At 43.3% G+C, this 23,243-nt stretch overlaps 1 protein-coding gene across 3 annotated transcripts in view; it reads right to left on the bottom strand.

Annotated features, from left to right (window-relative positions):
• Positions 1-4,590: 4,590 nt before the first annotated feature.
• LOC139462060 (uncharacterized) overlaps positions 4,591-23,243 on the bottom strand; it is a 50,171-nt gene continuing 31,518 nt past the window's right edge. For 2 of the 3 annotated variants that reach the window (XM_071243561.1, XM_071243560.1), the window contains exons 4-7: positions 10,550-10,711; positions 9,586-9,675; positions 8,356-8,501; positions 4,591-4,752 (exon numbers count right to left, since the gene is read on the bottom strand). In XM_071243561.1, coding sequence (XP_071099662.1) covers positions 8,357-8,501; positions 9,586-9,675; positions 10,550-10,711 — 397 coding nt within the window. In that variant the 3' untranslated portion in view covers positions 4,591-4,752; position 8,356. The remainder of the gene's footprint in view (positions 4,753-8,355; positions 8,502-9,585; positions 9,676-10,549; positions 10,712-23,243) is intronic. The other variant, XM_071243562.1, reaches the window with a different exon arrangement.

Raw genomic sequence — 23,243 nt, 5'->3', positions numbered from 1 at the left:
TAGCTGTAACATTGCTGACAACAGGCCGCCGTGATATAGATGACACATTTTTGACTACAGGCCGCCGTGATATAGCTGTAACATTGCTGACTACAGGCCGCCGTGATATAGCTGTAACATTGCTGACTACAGGTCTCCGTGATATAGCTGTAACATTGCTGACTACAGGCCGCCGTGGTATAGCTGTAACATTGCTGACTACAGGCCTCCGTGATATAGATGACACATTGCTGACTACAGGCCGCCGTGATATTGATGACACATTCCTGACTACACACCTCAGGGATATAACTGTAACATTGCTGACTACAGGCCGCCGTGATATAGCTGTAACATTGCTGACTACAGGCCGCCGTGATATTGATGACTCATTGCTGACTATAGGCCGCCGTGATATAGCTGTAACATTCCTGACTACAGGCCGCCGTGATATAGCTGGCACATTGCTGTCTACAGGCCGCCGTGATATAGCTGTAACATTGCTGACTACAGGCCTCCGTGATATAGCTGTAACATTGCTGACTACAGGTCTCCGTGATATAGATGACATAGTCCTGACTACAGGCCTCCGTGATATAGCTGTAACATTGCTGACTACAGGCCTCAGAGATATAACTGTAACATTGCTGACTACACGCCGCCGTGATATAGACGACATATTGCTGTCTCCAGGCCTCCGTGATATAGCTGTAACATTGCTGACTACAGGCCGCCGTGATATAGCTGTAACATTGCTGACTACAGGCCGCCGTGATATAGATGACACATTGCTGACTACAGACCGCCGTGATATAGCTGTAACATTGCTGACTACAGGCCGCCGTGATATAGATGACACATTCTTGACTACAGGCCGCCGTGATATAGCTGTAACATTGCTGACTACAGGCCGCCGTGATATAGCTGTAACATTGCTGACAACAGGCCGCCGTGATATAGCTGTAACATTGCTGACTACAGGCCGCCGTGATATAGATGACACATTCTTGACTACAGGCCGCCGTGATATAGCTGTAACATTGCTGACAACAGGCCGCCGTGATATAACTGTAACATTGCTGACTACAGGCCGCCGTGATATAGATGACACATTCTTGACTACAGGCCGCCGTGATATAGCTGTAACATTGCTGACTACAAGCCTCTGGGATATAACTGTAACATTGCTGAATACAGGCCTCCATGATATTGATGACACATTGCTGACTATAAGCCACGCCATATAGCTGACACATTGCTGACTACAGGCCGCCGTGATATAGATGACACATTGCTGACTACAGACCTCGGGGATATAACTGTAACATTGCTGACTACAGGCCGCCGTGATATAGATGACACATTGCTGACTACAGGTCGCCGTGATATAGCTGTACTATTTCTGACTACAGGCCTCTGTGATATTGATGACACATTGCTGACTACAGGCCGCCGTGATATAGATGACACATTCTTGACTACAGGCCGCCGTGATATAGCTGTAACATTGCTGACTACAAGCCTCTGGGATATAACTGTAACATTGCTGAATACAGGCCTCCATGATATTGATGACACATTGCTGACTATAAGCCCCGCCATATAGCTGACACATTGCTGACTACAGGCCGCCGTGATACAGATGACACATTCTTGACTACAGGCCGCCGTGATATAGCTGTAACATTGCTGACTACAGGCCTCCGTGATATAGCTATAACACTACTGACTACAGGCCGCCGTGAAATAGCTGTAACATAGTTGACTACAGGCCTCCGTGATATATAGATGACACATTGCTGACTACAGACCTCAGGGATATATCTGTAACATTGCTGACTACAGACCGCCGTGATATAGCTGTAACATTGCTGACTACAGGCCGCCGTGATATAGATGACACATTTTTGACTACAGGCCGCCGTGATATAGCTGTAACATTGCTGACTACAGGCCGCCGTGATATAGCTGTAACATTGCTGACTACAGCCCTCCGTGATATAGCTGTAACATTGCTGACTACAGGCCGCCGTGGTATAGCTGTAACATTGCTGACAACAGGCCTCCATGATATAGATGACACATTGCTGACTACAGGCCGCCGTGATATTGATGACACATTCCTGACTACACACCTCAGGGATATAACTGTAACATTGCTGACTACAGGCTGCCGTGATATAGCTGTAACATTGCTGACTATAGGCCGCCGTGGTATAGCTGTAACATTGCTGACTACAGGCCTCCATGATATAGATGACACATTGCTGACTACAGGCCGCCGTGATATTGATGACACATTCCTGACTACACACCTCAGGGATATAACTGTAACATTGCTGACTACAGGCCGCCGTGATATAGCTGTAACATTGCTGACTACAGGCCGCCGTGATATTGATGACTCATTGCTGACTATAAGCCGCCGTGATATAGCTGTAACATTCCTGACTACAGGCCGCCGTGATATAGCTGGCACATTGCTGTCTACAGGCCGCCGTGATATAGCTGTAACATTGCTGACTACAGGCCTCCGTGATATAGCTGTAACATTGCTGACTACAGGTCTCCGTGATATAGATGACATAGTCCTGACTACAGGCCTCCGTGATATAGCTGTAACATTGCTGACGACAGGCCTCAGAGATATAACTGTAACATTGCTGACTACACATCGCCGTGATATAGACGACATATTGCTGTCTCCAGGCCTCCGTGATATAGCTGTAACATTGCTGACTACAGGCCGCCGTGATATAGCTGTAACATTGCTGACTACAGGCCGCCGTGATATAGCTGTAACATTGCTGACTACAGGCCGCCGTGATATAGATGACACATTCTTGACTACAGGCCGCCGTGATATAGATGACACATTGCTGACTACAGGCCGCCGTGATATAGCTGTAACATTGCTGACTACAGGCCACCGTGATATAGATGACACATTGCTGACTACAGGCCGCCGTGATATAGCTGTAACATTGCTGACTACAGGCCGCCGTGATATAGATGACACATTCTTGACTACTGGCCGCCGTGGATATAGCTATAACATTGCTGACTACAGGCCGCCGTGATATAGCTGTAACATTGCTGACAACAGGCCGCCGTGATATAGCTGTAACATTGCTGACAACAGGCCGCCGTGATATAGCTGTAACATTCCTGACTACAGCCCGCCGTGATATAGCTGTAACATTGCTGACTACAGGCCGCCGTGATATAGCTATAACACTCTTGACTACACGCCGCCGTGATATAGCTATAACACTCCTGACTACAGGCCGCCGTGATATAGCTGTAACATTGCTGACTACACGTCGCCGTGATATAGATGTAACATTGCTGACTGCAGGTCTCCGTGATATAGCTGTAACATTGCTGACTACAGACCTCAGGGATATAACTGTAACATTGCTGACTACAGGCCTCCGTGATATAGCTGTAACATTGCTGACTACAGGCCGCCGTGATATTGATGACACATTGCTGACTACAGGCATCCGTGATATAGATGACACATTCTTGACTACAGGCCGCCGTGATATAACTGTACTATTGCTGACTACAGGTCTCCGTGATATAGCTGTAACATTGCTTACTACAGGCCGCCGTGATATTGATGGCACATTGCTGACTACAGGCCTCCGTGATACTGATGACGCATTGCTGACTACAGGCCTCAGAGATATAACTGTAACATTGCTGACTACACGCCGCCGTGATATATCTATAACACTCCTGACTACAGGCCGCCGTGATATAGCTTTAACACTGCTGACTACAGGCCGCCGTGATATTGATGACACATTGCTGACTACAGGCCGCCGTGATATTGATGACACATTGCTGACTACAGGCCGCCGTGATATAGCTGTAACATTGCTGACTACAGGCCGCCGTGATATAGCTGTAACATTGCTGACTACAGGCCGCCGTGATATTGATGACACATTGCTGACTACAGGCCGCCGTGATATAGCTGTAACATTGCTGACTACAGGCCGCCGTGATATAGCTATAACACTCCTGACTACAGGCCGCCGTGATATAGCTTTAAAATTGCTGACTACAGGCCGCCGTGATATAGCTGTAACATTGCTGACTACAGGCTGCCGGGATATAGCTGTAACATTGCTGACTACAGGCCGCCGTGATATTGATGACACATTGCTGACTACAGGCCGCCGTGATATAGCTGTAACATTGCTGACTACAGGCTGCCGGGATATAGCTGTAACATTGCTGACTACAGGCCGCCGTGATATAGATGTAACACTCCTGACTACAGGCCGCCGTGATATATCTATAACACTACTGACTACAGACCACCGTGAAATAGCTATAACACTACTGACTACAGACCATCGTGAAATATCTACAACACTTCTGACTACAGACCACCGTGAAATAGCTATAACACTTCTGACTACAGACCACCATGAAATAGCTATAGCACTTCTGACGTTATTCATAAAAAGGCAGAGATTCGTTAATCAAGCTTTTGTTAAATCGGAAATATCGTATCGTCTGGATGAATGGTGTTTTACTGTATTAACGAGTGTCAGCAATCAGTAAAACAGTCATTGAAAACAAGTCAGTTATGTCTTCCACTTCCAGTTCAATTTATTTCACAATTGGATTACATACTTGTCGAAAAGTGAAACAACCTGTTTTTATCTGTACAAAATACGTCACGTGACAGGTAGTGGTCTGTAAAGTTGCTCAGCTTGTTTCCCTGCTTGTATACATCCGACCCCCCGTCGACATCTGTAACATAAACATACATATAAGCCGCAAAACCATTTCCATATTCATAAGAAATCTCTGCCAAATTGTCGATTGTACGATTCCGACTATGTCATAAGCATGTGTTTAGGAATCACTATCACATAGTGATGACCCCCGGTGTTTGCGACAAAGTAAGGGTATCCTGCCCTAGCGGTGGCATCCGTCACAAACACATGCAAAGGCAAGTTAATTGTTCACCTGAAAAAACAACCCACGGGACATATGATGCATGTCAAAATAGGAATTGCATCGGATATTATTTGAGTCACTGATGCGTCAAATTTGGAAAGGTCCTCCACATGTCTGCCATAAAACCTTTTTAAAGCTTTACCGAGGCCTAGTATGTTCCAATCTTGATCAAACAACGTCTGGTGAGGTGAAATGGGGTTTGACGTTGTGTTTAAGGTTAAATGGGGTTTGGCGTTGTGGTCAAAATTATTGCACATATGTAGCGACGTGCATGGTGTATGTGTGTGTGTGTGTGTGGCTGCTTGTACTAGCCCGGGCTGCTTATATATACTATAATGTTTGACTGTTTGTTTGTTTAACGCCGCACTCAGCAATATTCCAGCTAAATGACGGCGGTCTGTAAATAATCGAGTCTGGGCCAGACAATCCAGTCATTGTCATCATGAGCATCGATCCACGCAGTTGGGATCGAGGACATGCATCAACCAAGTCAGCGAGCCTGATCACCCGATCCCGTTAGTCGCCTCTTACGACAAGTATAGTCGCCTTTTAGGGCAAGCATAGATTGCTGAACACCTATATGATACCGCAGTTTAACATGAATACCCCGCTCACATGCAGTATACTGACTCCGAGGCGACCAGGCCTTGCTTAAGCCCCTTATTGCCGAGCGCCAGGCATGGTAACAACAAGTACCATCTTTTCACGTCAACTGATATGACGCGACCGGGGATCGAACCCTGGACCCTCCGATCTTCAGGCAGACACTCTACCTTTAGACCACGGAGACAGTCTGTTAAGATGTGAGCGAGTGGGCATATTTTAAATCTCTGTAGACAGTATTTCAGTTATACCACTTCGGTTAAAACCCCGCCACAGCGGGTATTAGAGCTAACACACTAAGGGTCACAGTGAAAGCTTATCTGGAATTCCAAGCCACGATCAAAGGATTTTGGTACAACTAAGGGACGCAACTCTGCACGGCGAAATATGATGCTGAAACAACGCTTGGTGCGTGAATGGAAGGCCCAGGTTCGAGCCCACATGGGTACAATGTGTGAAAACCATTCCTGGTGTCCCTCGCTGTGATATTGCTGGAATAATGCTAAAAGCGGCGTAAAACAATATTCGCTCGCTATTTGAACCATAGACAACGGAATGTGATGACATTTGTTCCCCAGAACACGCCCACCATCTGACTGTGATCTTGCCTGCGTGCTTACAGAGGGTTCATTTAACTCAGACAAGTACTCGACCAGGGCAAACAACGGATTAACACCAGCCTTTTGTTCCACATAATAAAACATTAACCATTATGCGCATAATATAAATGGATCGCGATACTTCTGTTGGTCATTTGTATGTATACTAATTATAACCGTCAACATTTTATAAAAGTAAATGCTATGAAGTGTAGCGTCTATATATGTTACTGGTATGACTAAATTGTTCAGCCGAGTTGAACTCTATGCGGATATTGGGAGACATGAGGATCCACTTTCACATTTATCCGATATTTGTAACCATAATATAGTATGTTGAAATTCTTCTCCTTCTGTTCAGTGACGTGATGACAATGAATTCTTTACGACAGGTGCATGACCGTTCTGATTGCTGTCGGTGATAGTGTCAGAGTGTGGGTGGGTGAGCTCAGTTGGATTTAATGCCGTTTTGATCAAGGTTTTTGTTTGTTTGTTGTTTAACGCCGATTCAGCCGATTCAGCAATATTCCAGCTATATGACGGCGGTCTGTAGATAATCGAGTCTGGACAAGACATTCAAGTCATTGGCATCATGAGCATCGATCCACGCAATTGGGATACGATGCATGCATCAACCAAGTCAGCGAGCCTGACCACCCGATCCCGTTAATCGCCTTCTACGACAAGCATAGTCGCCTTTTACGGCAATGATGGGTTTCTAAAGACCTATTCTAGCCCGAATCTTCACGGGTCGATCAACGTTGAGTTTAACACGGGGTGTCAGTTTGATGGGAGGATATCCTGAAGCGATGCAGGTCTCAGACGTTCACTTTGTTGGTGAGGTAAGGTGAAATGGGGTTTAACGTCGCGTCCAAGATTATTGCACTTATATAGCGACGTGCATGTACGTGTATGTGTGTGTGTGGCTGCTTGTACTAGTCCGGATTGATGCCGATTTATAGTGCTAGCGCACTGAGATACCATGCCGCAGTGTAACATGAATACCCCACTCAGACACAGTGTACTGACTCCGAGCCAACCAGTCCTTGTTTGAGCCCCCTAATGCCGAACGCCAGACAGGGTAACAACAAGTACCATCTTTTAACGTCTTTTGGTATGACGCGACCGGGGATCGAACCCCAGACCTTCCGCTCTCCGGGCGGACGCTTAACAACTAGACCACGGAGGCGGTCCTTTGTTGGTGAAACCTATAGATCATACTCAGGGCGAATCTGGGGTTGAATCCCACTATCATAGGATCCTGCACGCCTAAGAGACGCAACTCTGCACAACGCATTGCAGAGGTTTAAACTATTAGGGCCAGCCGTTCCTCCGGACACATGTGTAAGGTTGTGTACTGGTCTGTGAATACATAAGGGACACAGGTGGCCCAGTCGTCTAAGGCGCCGCAATGCGCGGTTCAGAGTTGCGTCTCTTGGGAACGCCAGAAACCTTTGATTGTTGGTTCGAATTCCGGTTCGCCCCGATTATGTTTCTAGGTCTGTCAGCACCATACCCGTGGGTTTCGCCAAAGTGGAAAACGTCTGAGACCTGCGTCACTTTGGTCTTTTTTCCCACATTAAGCTGACACGCCGTGATAAAACGGGAATATTGTTCAAAGCGGCGTAATCTTGCCCACTCACTGTGAATAAATGAATACAGTTTTTTTTGTTTTGTTTGTTTAGTTTTTATATCACGAGCATTGATCAGCGCAATTGGGATACGATGACATGCATCAACTAAGTCAGCGAGCCTGACCTGCCGATCCCGTTTGTCGCCTTTTACGACAAGCAAAGTCACCTTTTACGGCAAGCATGGGTTGCTGAAGACCTATTCTACCCCGGAATCCGCCTTTTATGGCAAGCATGGGTTGCTGAAGCCCTATTCTACCCCGGATCTTCACGGGTCAACATAAATTGAATAGATTCAAATTCATTATATGCCACCCACTACTTCGTAGGTTGGTAGAAGACATATTTTGTAGTGGAGTTTTTCTGAACTGTGTTCCCAGAGAACAGAAACAACAGCTCAAACAAATGCACCCCTTGAGCTACATGCATAGTCGACAAGTGGCGTTTCCGAAGACCTATTCCAACCCGGATCGTCGCGGACATGAATACAAGCAGCTCTACTGATATGTGTGTGTACATGGCAGGTCAGACTGAGAGGAGAAGGCCGGCCGGTATCTTACTTCACGATGTGTTGAGAGAGTCGCCCACTGTCCTCTTCCTCTTGCCCGGGCTGATGTCGCTGGAGAGGAAGTCGTACAGGTCGGCTATGGAGGAGTATTCGTCGGTCTGGCAGTGGAACCCCAGGTTCAAGTTGCACGATCTCTTCCTGAAACAAATGGTCAACCAATACCTTCAACAGCCATAGTTTCGTAATGTTCAACATCCTCATACATTCGTTTGTTAATGTTCAACATCCTCATACATTCGTTTGTTAATGTTCAACAGCCTCATACATTCGTTTGTTAATGTTCAACGGCCTCAGACATTCGTTTGTTAATGTTAAACAGCCTCAGACATTCGTTTGTTAATGTTAAACAGCCTCAGACATTCGTTTGTTAATGTTCAACAGCCTCATAAATTCGTTTGTTAATGTTCAACAGCCTCATACATTCGTTTGTTAATGTTCAACAGCCTCAGATATTCGTTTGTTAATGTTCAACAGCCTCAGACATTCGTTTGTTAATGTTCAACAGCCTCATACATTCGTTTGTTAATGTTCAACAGCCTCAGATATTCGTTTGTTAATGTTCAACAGCCTCAGACATTCGTTTGTTAATGTTCAACAGCCTCAGACATTCGTTTGTTAATGTTCAACAGCCTCAGACAATCATTTGTTAATGTTCAACAGCCTCAGACAATTGTTTGTTAATGTTCAACAGCCTCAGACATTCGTTTGTTAATGTTCAACAGCCTCAGACATTCGTTTGTTAATGTTCAACAGCCTCAGACATTCGTTTGTTAATATTCAACAGCCTCAGACATTCGTTTGTTAAATTCTCAACAGCCTCAGACATTCGTTTGTTAATGTTCAATGGAATTAAAATTGCAGTTGAATGTCGAGTTATTCACAAAATAATATAACGTTACAAACCAAAGTCTACAGGAAATATATGGTTGTGATATGAGGTCACGGTGCTTCTAAAAGTACAGAAAACTACGGTTATAACGAACACGCTTATAACGAACTTACGGATATAACGAACTTACTTTTTTGTCCCTACTATTTGCTGCAGTTATGCTGTATATATGCTTATAACGAACTACGGTTATAACGAACTAAAATTAGTAGTCCCTTTGAGTTCGTTATAACCGTACTTTACTGTAAATGAATTTGGACGTGGATAGAATTGTTTCTCAAAGAAGGTTGTTGCCAGGCACCGAGCACTTCCGCCTTGCAACGCGCGCATTACCTCTCAGCCTTAATAATCCGCTGGGTGTTGGCCAGAACGGCACGTAGCGACCTAAGCATGTATCTTTTTCTGTAGAGATCCTCTACCGATCTGCAACGAGAAAAAAATGACAAGTGTGGAAAAGACAGAAAGTGAAGTACATAAAGTTGGAACATGGAATCTTTTCGGAACGTATTCAGAAATTCTTTTTTAAGTCATACATCACCGAGAGCGGTTGTCTAGCCTAGTGGTTAAAGCGTACGATCGTCATGCCGAAGTCCCGGGTTCGATTCTCCACATAGGTATGTGAGGCCCTTTTTGGTGTCCCCTGCCGTGATATTGCTAGACTAATGCTAGAGGCGGCGTAAAATCATACTCATTCACTCACTACAAATCACCAGTGGGCTTTGTTGGTCCAGTCGCCCAAGGCGCCGCGATTCACTATGCAGAGTTGCGTCCCTTGGGCGTGCCAGAATCCGATGATCGTGGGTTTGAATCCCGGTTTGCCCTGATTATGTTGTTAGGGTTGTCTGCACCATAGCTAGTGGGTTCTACCAAAGTGGTAAACGATCTACTGTTACTACTGTTACTTCGGAATTTCTCACCACATTAACCTGAGGTAACTGGAATACTGTTCAAAGCGACCCGCGAAGATCCGGGATAGGATAGGTCTTCAGCAACCCTTGCTGGCCATACAAAGTGACTATGCTTGTCGAAATAAGTGACTAACGGGACCGAGTGGTCAGGCTCGCTGACTTGGTTGATGCATGTCACCGTATCCCAATTCCGTGGATCGACGCTCATGCTGTCAATCACTGGATTGTCTGGTCCAGACTCGAATATTTACAGACCGCCGTCATATAGCTGGAATATTGCTGAGTGCAGCGTTAAACAACAAACAAACAAACTGTTCAAAGCAGCGTTAGACACCGCTTACTCACTCATTCACTCACTCACTCACTCACCCATTCACTCACTCACTCACCTTGTTGTCCGAGAGTGCCCAATCACGCTGGAGGTATCCCTCACTGACCGCTTGCCCGGCGACCTGTAGGGATTGGACAAGTGATTCTTGAGCCACATCTGACTGAGGATATACATAGGGTGACAGTTCTTGTCCACTCCAAGGGAACAGTCGTCTGTTGGTCTGCAGAACATAGACCCCGTGCATGTAATATTTGGAACCTCACTTTCCTCGGGGCATCTGTCAATACCCCTAAGCTTTGGTCGTGGGGCCTCCCAGATCTCACGACCAGAGCTGTATATACCGAGGAAGTGTGGTATAACTGACTAATACCCAACTGTCGGTCTGGTTAATCACAATACACATATACTGCCGGGCAAAAGAAAGTATACACCCTTGTTTGTACGCATGCGCGTTTTATGCTAAAAATGAATCAAACAAGAAATGATTATTCGATGGTGATATATGTGATATGGGTATCAAAGTTGTGTTTTGGTTTTGCAGTGTTTCGGCGTGTAGGGACGTTTTGATAACATTTGTAGTGTCTTGTTTAATTCCACTTTTCAAGTGTATACTTTCTTTTGCCCGGGAGTATATTTTGGACGTTCAAACCCTGGCAGGTCTTTGTTTGTAATACTCCAGTATGCGGCTTGTAAACTTAGTCGTGTTGCACATGCTCTATCATCATCATCATCATCATCATCATCATCATCATCATCATCATCATCATCATTTTCTGGACCCTGTTAAGATAGCCGTTTTGTTAGGAATGTCATATATATTCGCGCTAACGGTACCACCATCCTTTACGAGATTTCACTGTATATACAGAAAAGACTGACACTGTGACATTGTACTCGTCCGAGATGCTATTGACGGGTGTCACTGCACAACAAGTGTTCCGGACTGACGTACACGAACGTAGCCATCCCGAATTTGTAGGTAACAATAAGAAAATAGTGTTCGGCCGATAAGCACTGTGTATCCCAACATATTCGAAGGATCAATACCTGGAGGTTAACAATCCAAAAGCAGAGCATTGCAATATTTATCAAATAGGGGTGTAACGGTAAAAAGAAACTTTGGATGTAAGTACCGTTATACTCATGACAGTGAATGGCTTAAAGTCCATGATCTTCAGAAGATCGTGTTCATACATAGAGTTTACTCTCCCACGCCAGTAACTGAACGGCTTAAAGTCCATGATCTTCAGAAGATCGTGTTCATACATAGAGTTTACTCTCCCACGCCAGTAACTGAACGGCTTAAAGTCCATGAACTTCAGAAGATCGTGTTCATACATAGAGTTTACTCCCACACGCCAGTAAATTCGCAACGGAGTCTGTGTATTCAATTGCAGAAATGTCTAAGTCTATGGGACTATCTTCCTGTCAATTGGATTAATCACATACCTGAAAACATACCTGTAAAAGATGTGAAGATATTAAAGTTATGAATATGATAATATTAAAATGGCTGGATGAATAAGGTTGAAATATGCTTGATCGCTGTCCATAAACCAAAGGACTCGAACACTTCATGACTTACATCAAAGATAGAAATAACACTGAACGATCACTTCTTGCAATCATAGCATAAGTACTCTATGGTCAGCGTTTAGACGATAATGGAGATGTTAACTGGACTTGGTCAGTTTGAGGGGGCACGGCACGAGTCGCTGTGCAGAGTTGCGTCCCATGGACACGCCATGAATTTTCCTACGCTCGGGTTTCTTAAGATGTTGGAAACTGGGAACTATTTTTGTACCCTTTTTAAACAACAAACCTTTATTATCTGAAATGGTAATCTGACAAAGCAAACTCTCACGTGATATGATCATACTCTACATTTAAAACCAGCATTGCTCCCGAGTTCAGTCTGCAAGCTCTATCGTCTCCACAATATTCTTAACAAAGTTCAGATGTGGTAGCTTTAATTTAAATATTCAACTGTTTAAAGGATTAAAAGTTAATGATATTAGTTTAGCTATGTGCCAGGTCTGTTAGTTTAGCTATGTGCATTTTCCGTGAGATGAATTTCATATTTTATTCAATGCCCTTTTATGAAGGGCAAAGAAGAAATATTTCCCGAATTTCTATACCAGTAACCCAAACCAACAAAAATCTTTTACATATTTTAAGACACGCTTTTGTTGTAAACAACGTTTCACAAGATAAATTGTCTACAACTGTTTAGAATTACATAAAACTGATCTTAATAGGCTCCCCATACATGAATTTTGTAAAACTGTCACTATTCTTCTGGCCTCATGGCCAAAGAGTACGAAAAGAACGTCTGTCTGTACTCTATGGTCAAACACCTGCTGCCTTAAGGTGGACAAACAAGGTCATCGGATACCGACAACATGTCATACTCTATCCCACTGACATCACTCATCCTTGGCAAGAAATGGCACTCGACCTACACTCTACAAAACACATCTGAGCTAGCTGTAGTACTGGATGTCACATCTTCAAACTATAGCGCCTATATAGTTTGACCTACATAGTCTTCTGACGAGAGTCGGTGAAATCCTCAAAGGACGAAGTGACGCAGGTCTCAGACGTTTACCACTTTGGTGAAACCCACGAGCACGGGCATGGTGCTAACAAACCTAGAAACATTACCAGGGCCCCGTTCCACAAAATGATCTCAGCGCTAAGATGATCGTAACTCCCATACTTTAACATAGGCTTACGACAATCATAGCACTAAGATCGCTTTGTGGAACAGGCCCGAGGGCGGTAGATTCACAAGGGACGCAACTCTGCACGGCGGATTGTGACGCCAAAGACGACTGGGCCACCCCTAAGCCCGAAAGTATAAAAGGCTTACCTACGCTCTAAAACAGCACAACAATATCCCGACTAAATGACCACTAACTCTAGAATACCTATCGTATATGTTTACCGTATTTCCTCGCTGGGGCTGAAACAAATTTGTGAGAAAAGAATTCAGATCTCTTAATCATAATGGTCTAATAAACATGGACTGGAAACCTTTTAATGAAGACTCCCTAATGTATGGCGGAGACATACATGCTTGGCCTATATAAGACGTCGTGTCTCCCAAACACACCGGGACTTGACAATGAATGCTCCCTATTTAGAAACCATATCATTAATTAATAGCCCCATACTTCAAGGTGAAGTCATGCAGCTCCGGTGTCTAATAGACACCAGGTGTCCAAATGCAACCTGGTCATAACCATAACGCGAGGTCTTGAATAAAAGCCGGATCTCCAATTAATGCTCGGGCATTACACTATCCGGATAAAAACATGGCGGTGGTGTCAGTTAGGGGAAACGCGGTGCAGCAAAACGAACAGGTTTGACCTTAATGTGTACTGGGCATGCCTCGTTCTAGAAAATAACAACAAAAACAACCAAAACACAACATCAGTGTAACATCCTCGCTCCATGTGTCCTCATTCGTCTTGTCGGTTTAATTCTGAAACAATTTTTATTAATTTTATTTGATGATTTAAAATGGAATGCCAATCAGAAAAACAAAGACCAGCAAGCTCTTAGCTGCATCTCCTTCAGCAGGGATCAATTTAATTGTGGCAGCTCTTGACGATGTAACCAAGAATAAGTACACATAGAATACCGTTGCCTTCATTAAGTTTTCCGTGAGAATATTCCAAATACGGTGTTGTCTCGTGAAATATTAATTATGTCCTGGTACATAGCATCCTTCAGAAAAAAGTTATTAATAGATATGCACAGCATCCGTCAATACCTATGTTTGCCCTCCAATTACCGTTATTGATATATATTAATTGATACCTCTACAAACAATAGCTACTTAGCCTGATCGTTTTGAAAGAGATCGATTAGAATTAACGTTATGATCAATACATAAAAAATATTTTTTGAAGAAATATAGATTAGAGCAGAAAGCAACATTATTGTAAGTTCTTATATGCAATGCGTATGGACTAGTTCATTTTAATTTGGGCGCTGGAGCAGCCTCGTGTTAAAGCGCTCGGTCGTCACGCCGCAGACCAAGGTTGGATTCACAACATTTGTGTTTGGAGCACATGCCATGTGTCCTCCGTCGTGATATTGATGAAATATTGATAAAAGCGGCGTAAAGCGGCGTAAAACATTCGCTTATCTATTATGCAACTATTTTACTTACTTTACACCAAACAAATACCCGCTTTCTTATGAAAACAATATCGCAGTGCCAGTGGGAATGGGACGTCAGTGGGAACGATCTAGGTTACCTCATAGCCATCAATATGACAGGCTTAAAGGCGAACTACGCACGGTTAAATGGCAGTCCATGTATATTTGATTTTAGCCTTAAACACCACTGCTAATGCCTGCTACTACAAATGTTGTAGGGGCGGCCGGGTAGCCTAGTGGTTAGAGCGTTCGCTCGTCACGCCGAAGACCCGGGTTCGATTCCCGACATGGGTACAATGTGTGAAGCCCATTTCTGGTGTCCCCCGCCGTGATATTGCTGGAATATTGCTAAAAGCGGCGTAAAACCATACTCACTCACTCACTCACTCACTCAAATGTTGTAATGTATGCTACTTTAGACAAGTTAAAGAAGACCCGCAATTGGGAGGCTGTGTGTTGCAATACCCACCAGCTATGACAGGTGAGTGAGTGAGTGAGTTGGGTTTAACGCCGCTTTTAACATTATTCCAGTTATATCACGGCGTGTCAGCTTAATGTGGGAGGAAAGCCCAAAGTGATGCAGGTCACTGGGACTGGACTGGACTTCCACAGTGTCTCGTATTAACCTTCCCGACTTTCAGTCCAGTTTCCACCCTTGACAAACTAGGTTGGAATGATGGTTCTATATTTTGGCTGGTACTAACGAGTCTATGCATAGTCCAATCAAAATCGCGTAATGAAATCGGCACTTGGTTCGTAAGCTGCCATGCCGAGTTCGGTCGATTGCAGGCTTTGCAAAGCATGTGTACCGCCAATTGAGCGTCGACAGATATTTTGCATATCTTTTCATGTTTTTTAATCAAGGTCCTCACGTGATTTGATGCACTTCTGGAGGTAAGACCTATTTTGTTACAATAAAGGGCCCACTTGCACAAAGCGATCTTAGCGCTAAGATGATCGTAACTTCCATACCTTAACATAGGCTTAAGATAATCTTAACGCTAAGATGGCTTTGTGAAAGTGGGCCCCGATCTTGATTATCGATCAGATCGTCTTGACTGGGCGCCGCCATTTTGTTTCGAGCAAATGCACGTGACATGAGATGTGGTATCTGATTGGTCAACAGGAGGGACCTAGAAGGGACGTAACTCGTAATAACCACTAGTAGCTCTACGCTCGAGTCCAGAAATTCCAGCCTAGTTTGACAAGAGTGGAAACTGGAATTTTACAGTCAGTTAACTCCCTTGCTTCGGGAAGATGTATCTATGATGTTTAGAAGTAACGCTATTGGCTATGCTCCCGTTTAAAAAGAAAGAAAAGAAATTCAAGGCCAATTCCCAAAGGAGACGCTATGGTGGACTTAACACTTCCAACTGAAAGATAATATGCTGGTAAAATTGAGTCTAAGTCATTAATGTGGATAGGTCTGTCTGGATAATTCAATTAAGATTCTCGTTTTCGAGATGTTGTGAAAAAGACGAAAGGGTTTCATGTTATGTACGACAAGCTTGACGCGGCTTCAATCGTTCTTGTGTAGATAAAGATATACACTGTCTGCTACATCTGTAGATTGACATACTGTCACGTAAATAAAATCAGGAAACTAGAAAGCAAATAAATAATTGACAACCTTCGTGTACATTGCACCTTCGTGCAGTTTTTATCTGAACAACTGGCATCGAGTTCATTTGCAGGTGTAACTCAGGCACACAGGTATTGTGCTGACAAACCAAGTATCGTAATCAGGGAAGTTCTGGGAATCAAAGCCACAGTCACAGGATCCCATATGCCTAAGGGAAACAACTCTGCACAGCGAATTGCGGCGCCGAAGGGAACTAAGCCCAAATTACCCAATGCTAACCACTAATGCTAACCACTAATGCTAACGGGGCGGCCGGGAAGCCTAGTGGTTAAAGCGTTCGCTCGTCACGCCGAAGACCCGGGTTCGATTCCAGACATGGATACAATGTGTGAAGCCCATTGTCCCCCGACGTGATGTTGCTGGAATTGTGCTAAAAGCGGCGTAAAACCATACTCACTCACTCACTAATGCTAACCACTTATGCTAACGAGGCTGGTAACATGTTGTGTGGTGCTATTGCCATACTATTCGTGACCGACTCGTGTCATTCCTTCCGAATGCAGGTTACGGATATGGGCGAGTGATGCCGAATGAATGGCATTCGTGACGATTATAGGCTACAGAAAGATGCGAATGGTGAATAACGCTTGGCATCATATAAGTGAGTGAGTTTACTCTTAAATCCGCTTGTATCTGCATTATGTATTAGCGCTGGGTCGTTGTTGAACTACATAAAATATATGTACCCCAGGTACTTTACGGTACACAGAAATGTACCCAAACCAAAATCAGAATACAGAACGGTACTCTAGGATGTGTCCATTCCACAGTTCGCTAAACGCATGCGTAGACGAGGTTTCCAGTACAAAAATCTGGTAAAGCTCGATATAGCCTTTTGTACCCAGGGTTCATTTCGATGGCAATCCGACCGAGCGTTACCCTGTCAGACCCACTTCTGTATATGAATTGTGTATTTTCACAGAGGCACGAGGATTCGGCACCACTCGCCCCTTTCCGTAACCTGCAAGAAGACTCGTCCCCCCTATTGATGACTGTTTGTGCTAAAAAAATACAAAAAAAACAATCAGAATAGGCGAGTTCTTTGTCATTCCGCACGTCCCGATGTGCTTTAAATTGCATCTGAAATATATATAATATATGAGGAAATATATGTGAACCATAACGCAACGAGTTGATAATTGTTTTAGGTATGCCCGTTTGCGCTTAGACGGAACCCAGTCGCAATAATGGCCATGAGAGGGGCACGAGTCGCTATTCGGCTTGTCCCGGAATAACACGAGTTGGTCACGAATGAGGCACGAGATGACTCGGCCGAGGACGCAGTTAAAATGTAAGGTGAAAAATGGGTGTTGGTCCTCCCTCCACCCTCCCCCCACCTCACCCCATTCTGGATCCACCAGAGTTTACCTGTCCACAAACCGACCCTCTGATCCGATACCTACATCCCTATCAATAGGGGTGAGCTAGGTTTAACGCCTCTCTAAACAGTATTTCAGTTATATCACGAGTGTCAGCTTAATGTGGAACAAAAGCATAACGTGATTCATGTCTGAGACATTTTTCACTTTGATGTCAAACAATTATACGCAATTATTTACACAAACGCTAATCGATATTGAGATGTTTGTAAAACTTCATACAGAAACAAGTCCGTATTGATTTGACAGTCGGGTTGTTGATGTCAACAAGGCATTTCAAGGTTATTCTTTGTAATAAACGGTCTGAAGAAACGCTCGGTCGTTTTCTACAAATCAGCATTATCATGCTTCTGAATGAACTACCGACTAATTGCCAAATAGAGATCTCAGAGACAGTATTTCTATGACAGCCGTCATTATGATTTTATCGACCCACAGTAAACTCATCAATTGGTCCTTTCATTTGTCAATGCTCCACGCCGAGTTTTGTTTAACGCCCCTTTAAACAGGACTACCGTCACGGCGTGCCAGCTGAATGTGGATGGAAAGACATGTGACGAAACATAGGACAGACCTTCACCATTTTAGCAGCCTTCGAAATTACCGTTAGTCTGCCAAACCGAGACTACAAAATTGGGGTGGGGGCAAGTAAAATAAAACTAATAAACAAATAAACTCGCGAGTACCTCAATAATATTCATTTGTTTGTTTGTTGTTTAACACCGCATTCAGCAATATTCTGTAGATAATCGAATCAGGGCCCACTTGCACAAAGCGATCTTATCGCTAAGATGATCGTAACTCCCATACTTCAGCATAGGCTTACAATAGTCTTAGCGCTAAGATCGCTTTGTGCAAGTGGGCCCTGGACCAAACAATCCAGACGATCCACGCCGTCAGGGTACGCTGAAACGTCCTCAACTAAGTGACCGAGACTGACCACCCGATCCATTACGTTGCCTCGTATGACCATCAAAGGCTACTGAAGACCAATCGGGTTCTCCAGAATCCCTACTGGCTCTCAATTGAGGCGCCTGTTGCAAGTAGCTTTTGTGTTTGTTTGTTTGTTTGTTCTTTAACGCCGCATTCAGCAATATCCAAGCTATATGAATGCGGTCTGTATAGAATCGAGTCTGGACCAGACAACCCAGTGATTGACACCATGAGCATCAATCCACGCAATTGGGATACGATGACATGCATCAACCATGTCAGCGAGCCTGACCATCCGATCCCATTCGTTGCCTCTGCCGACAAGCATTACAAGTCATTATTTACGGCAAGCATGGGTTGCTAAAGACCTATTCTACCCCGGATCTTCAGGGGCCTCTTACAACTAGCAATAGGTGCTGGATTCTACCCCTGGTCCCCAGGGATCTGGGTTATCATGAGGTTGCAAAGGCACTGTAATTACAAAGCACCGACTGTTGATGTTCGGGTTGCTGGAACTTGTTTTAGAAAAAGATGATTTCTTCGCGAAAATACAAGAAACAGCATTTTCCCGCAGGTCAGAAATAACTTGTTCGCAGGACATGCTGCATTTCCGGAAATTGTTTTGTTAAAAACATAATAGTTGGGCTCCTTTTTGAGCAAACAATTGACTTGCGACCAAAATATATTCCGTCTCTAACAAACACCCCAGCGGTATAGGAAATTGTCGGCACCAAAGTCTCGATAGTATCCAGAGAGGCTTTGGTTGGGTCGATCTATAATGTGGCTATAACGGGCGGTCGGGCGGTCGGGTAGCCTAGTGGTTAAAGCGTTCGCTCGTCACGCCGAAGACCCGGGTTCGATTCCCGACATGGGTACAATGTGTAAAGCCCATTTCTGGTGTCCCCCGCCGTGATATTGCTGGAATATTGCTAAAAGCGGCGTAAAACCATACTATCTCACTGTCACTATTTTGTTAAGACGATGCGTTGTGGTACTCCAAACAATGTTGATGAAAATATGTGATATGTTAATGGTTATTCAACTGTTCTGTATGGACAGGAAGCTTTATACAATATTACATGTCCTGTTAACAATATGAATATTTTTTATTTTTTGTGCATTTTATATATATTTCAAGTTTTTTATACAATACAACAATACAAGCCTATTTTACCACGTATATCAAATGGACAAAGTGAATCAATTAAACAATAAATGAAAAGGAGACCAGAATTTATAATTAAATAACCACCAGCTTAAAATTAACGCTGCGGCACATTTTGTAATGGTATAATATTGATACATTCCCATTGTAGGAACTGTAAAGATTGAATTCATTTTGTGATTCTATATTTGAATATTAGTTGTTTAAAGAACATCAGGATTTTAACTAGCCTAGGGCTGGGACGAGTCCAAATTTACTACCCGGGTACCCACCCCCATTTCACCTGACCCTACACGGGTACCCTCTGTAGGTCTCAGGAGATGTCCGATTGCGAACATTTTAGCAAAGCCCTGGCAAAAAGTATTTACATACATGTATTAAACAATCTGGTCATTCATACACTGAAGCTGAATTAAGTTATATTTTTATTCAACCATAGGAAAATTCAGGAGGAATGGGTGCATAGTCAGAAAGAAATGCGAACATTAGTGACTTGTACTGTAACCATAGAGTTCTAGATAATTTTTGTCATTAAAACGGGTCCGGGTAGTCCTGTGGGTACCCGGGTCCTACTCAGTACCCACCCGACCCGGGTACCCGAGTTACCCGTGCCAGCCCTAATTTTAACCTAATCACTCACTTACACACATGCAACATGATTGTTATTTTGGGGGTGGTGTAATCTGTTCACCATCCAGAAGACACAAAGTCTTTGCGAAGGACCTCAAAGCGGGAGAAGTGGCTTTGTCATGCGCCGTATTCTGCCAGACAATCCCCGTAGATTACCGTAAAGGCTCGTTGATCAGCATCCCCGTATGGTACTTTCTTGTCAACCTACAATGCTTAACGTAAAAAGCTATCTCCCTGACCACACTTAATGGTTAAGCATCAGTCATCGACTTAATACGTATCCTAAATGTCCCGTCTGTCAAGAGTTAGAGCGTTTTTCTCTCGTCAACTGGGGCCATTTTAACGATGGCTGACATGGCTACAAGACGGAACCTTGGGTAATCCCCGTAAGAAGCTCGTTGGATGCGCCATCTATGAGAGACGCGAAGCCGGGCCGTAACTTCATTAGTTCAATACCAGCAAGATGCTTTATACGTGGAATCATTTGATTAACCAAATATAGTGGTCTTAATGACGCTCGTCTCCCGACTGGGACTTGTTGATTAGACAAAGAAGCCGTTTTTTGCCGAGTCTACCACCTTTGTAATCCCACCACACGTGGCTTTGAAACTCCATTGGGAATGACCAGGTTAAGCGCGACAAAGCAAGTCATTTGCTAAACGAGTAATATAATAATCTCTGGTATCGATCGGAAGTACCATTCATATTTCATCCGGCTTATTCATTGCGGATGAATCAAACGACGATATTTGTCACTCCCCCCCCCCCCCCCCCCCCCCAACTTCTTCTGTTCGTAAGAGTATACAGGCGTGTAATTAATGCGATGGCGAACAACAGATGCAAATGAACGCCTGGCGTCCTAGATATACTTTGTTACGTTAACAGTTGAGTTCCACCTTGGCATGTTGTGACGGTGCAATCACCCTCATGTTGGGTCTGTTTGCGAAACAATGGTTGACCCTGTGTATCTGGTTGTATAGTTGTAATAAGTAAGAAGAAACTTAAATAAATTTTGTCAAAAGTCGTGTCTTTCAAATCATATCCCTAATGGACATCATTGGTTAAAGATATGGAAAAGAAGGGAAAATGTTAACACCAGCTATAAATAATAATAAAAACTATAATAATAATAATAATAATAATAATAATAATAGAATGAACTATTACATACGTGCGTATTATTATTATTATTTTAAATTTATTGTTATTATTATTTTGTCACCATCATCATCTTTGAAAAAGCTCATTACAAATTTATACATTATCATCGTCATCATTATCATCCTTATTTTTTAAAATGCACAAAACAAGTGTGCATCATTATTATTATTATCATTATCATTTTTATTATTATTATTATTATTATTTTTATAATTATTCGGAAACCAACGACATATGTAATCAACTTCATCATTCAAATATGCGCAAAGACAACACTATATCACAACGTTCTTTTGAAGTTTTCTTCCACCCATTGCCCATTTGGACGTCAGATATTCTCATCTTCACGACAAGTCGTTAATATGGCGATAAAAATAAATTCTGGTGTGACTTTTATGTTCCCTGTATTCCCACGAGAGTGATAGAGACGCAACTGGATGCTGCAGCTGTTACCGAAACGTCGCTGTCAACACCCCAGCTTTATCAAACGCGCCTCCTTACCGATTTCTCAAACAATCGTGGCACTCAAGGAGTTTCCGTCTCGATGACAATACTGATTCCATTCTTCTTTTATTTGTTGTTTTGCAATTCCTTTGTTTAATTCCATATGACCTCCCGCGGCTTATCAGCGTTGCTATGTAATGCGCGTTGTCTACACACAGAGGTACACCATCGCTTGGAGGTAACACGTCAACACTCCCTAAGAACGCGCAGAGATAAGCCGAAATTCTGACTTTTTGCCATTTGTCAAATTCGGAAGCTTTCATGGACATTTGGCTTTCTAAAACATGATTGAGTAATGGTAAAAAGAGGTTTACCTCTTCCGTATAACAGTTAATGTCATTTTGGACATCAACGAGTCGATGGCGAATCAAGAGATCAAGTATTTAAGTTGTTTTGCGTGTATATAGGATAACCGAGCAGAAATTCTGCGAATTATTAAAAAGAATTTAGCAAATATAAAAATATGATATTAGAAAATGGAAATTTTGATATTTAAAAGCATTTCTTTGAAAAATGTTCCTACAAATAACCATATGAAAAATCTCTGCACATTTACGAGATAGTTCTAAATACCTAATAGCGTACAAAGAAATTAAAGGAATTCGTAAAAATGAACTCTTTGGTACGAATTCTCAAAGGACATAAACATGTATTCCAAACAAGCATCGAAGCTCATATTCAATGAAATCAGTCAATAATATTCATTTGTTTGTTTGTTTGTTGTTTAACGCTGCACTCAGCAAAATTCCAGTTATATGACGATGGTCTGTAAACAATCGAGTCAGGACCTGACAATCCAGTGAATGACATCATGGTCATCGATATACGCAACTGGGATACGATGACATGCATCAACCAAGTCAGCGAATCTGACCACCCGATCCCGTTAGTCGCTTCTTAGAGACAAGCACAGTCGCCTTTTACGGCACGCATGGGTTGCTGAAGACCTATTCAATCTTGAAAAGATAGATAATCAGTATATACTAAACGTTGGACGTAACATATACATTGTCAGTACACTTGCGCTTAGTCTCTCAAAATATATAATTTTGATAGAAACAACAAATGTATGTAAATGGAAAAGGAGCCCCAGTGAGATTGGAACGTGTGGAAAATCTAGACTTGCTTTAGTTAAGGTCGTAACATTACAGAAAGGGCCGGTCGGAAG

This window comes from Haliotis cracherodii, unplaced genomic scaffold (assembly GCF_022045235.1).
Source record: "Haliotis cracherodii isolate W230 unplaced genomic scaffold, xgHalCrac1.p SCAF_15, whole genome shotgun sequence".
Taxonomy (NCBI): domain Eukaryota; kingdom Metazoa; phylum Mollusca; class Gastropoda; order Lepetellida; family Haliotidae; genus Haliotis; species Haliotis cracherodii.
Note: the sequence above shows the minus strand (reverse complement) of the source record. Positions and strands in the feature narration are given on the sequence as shown.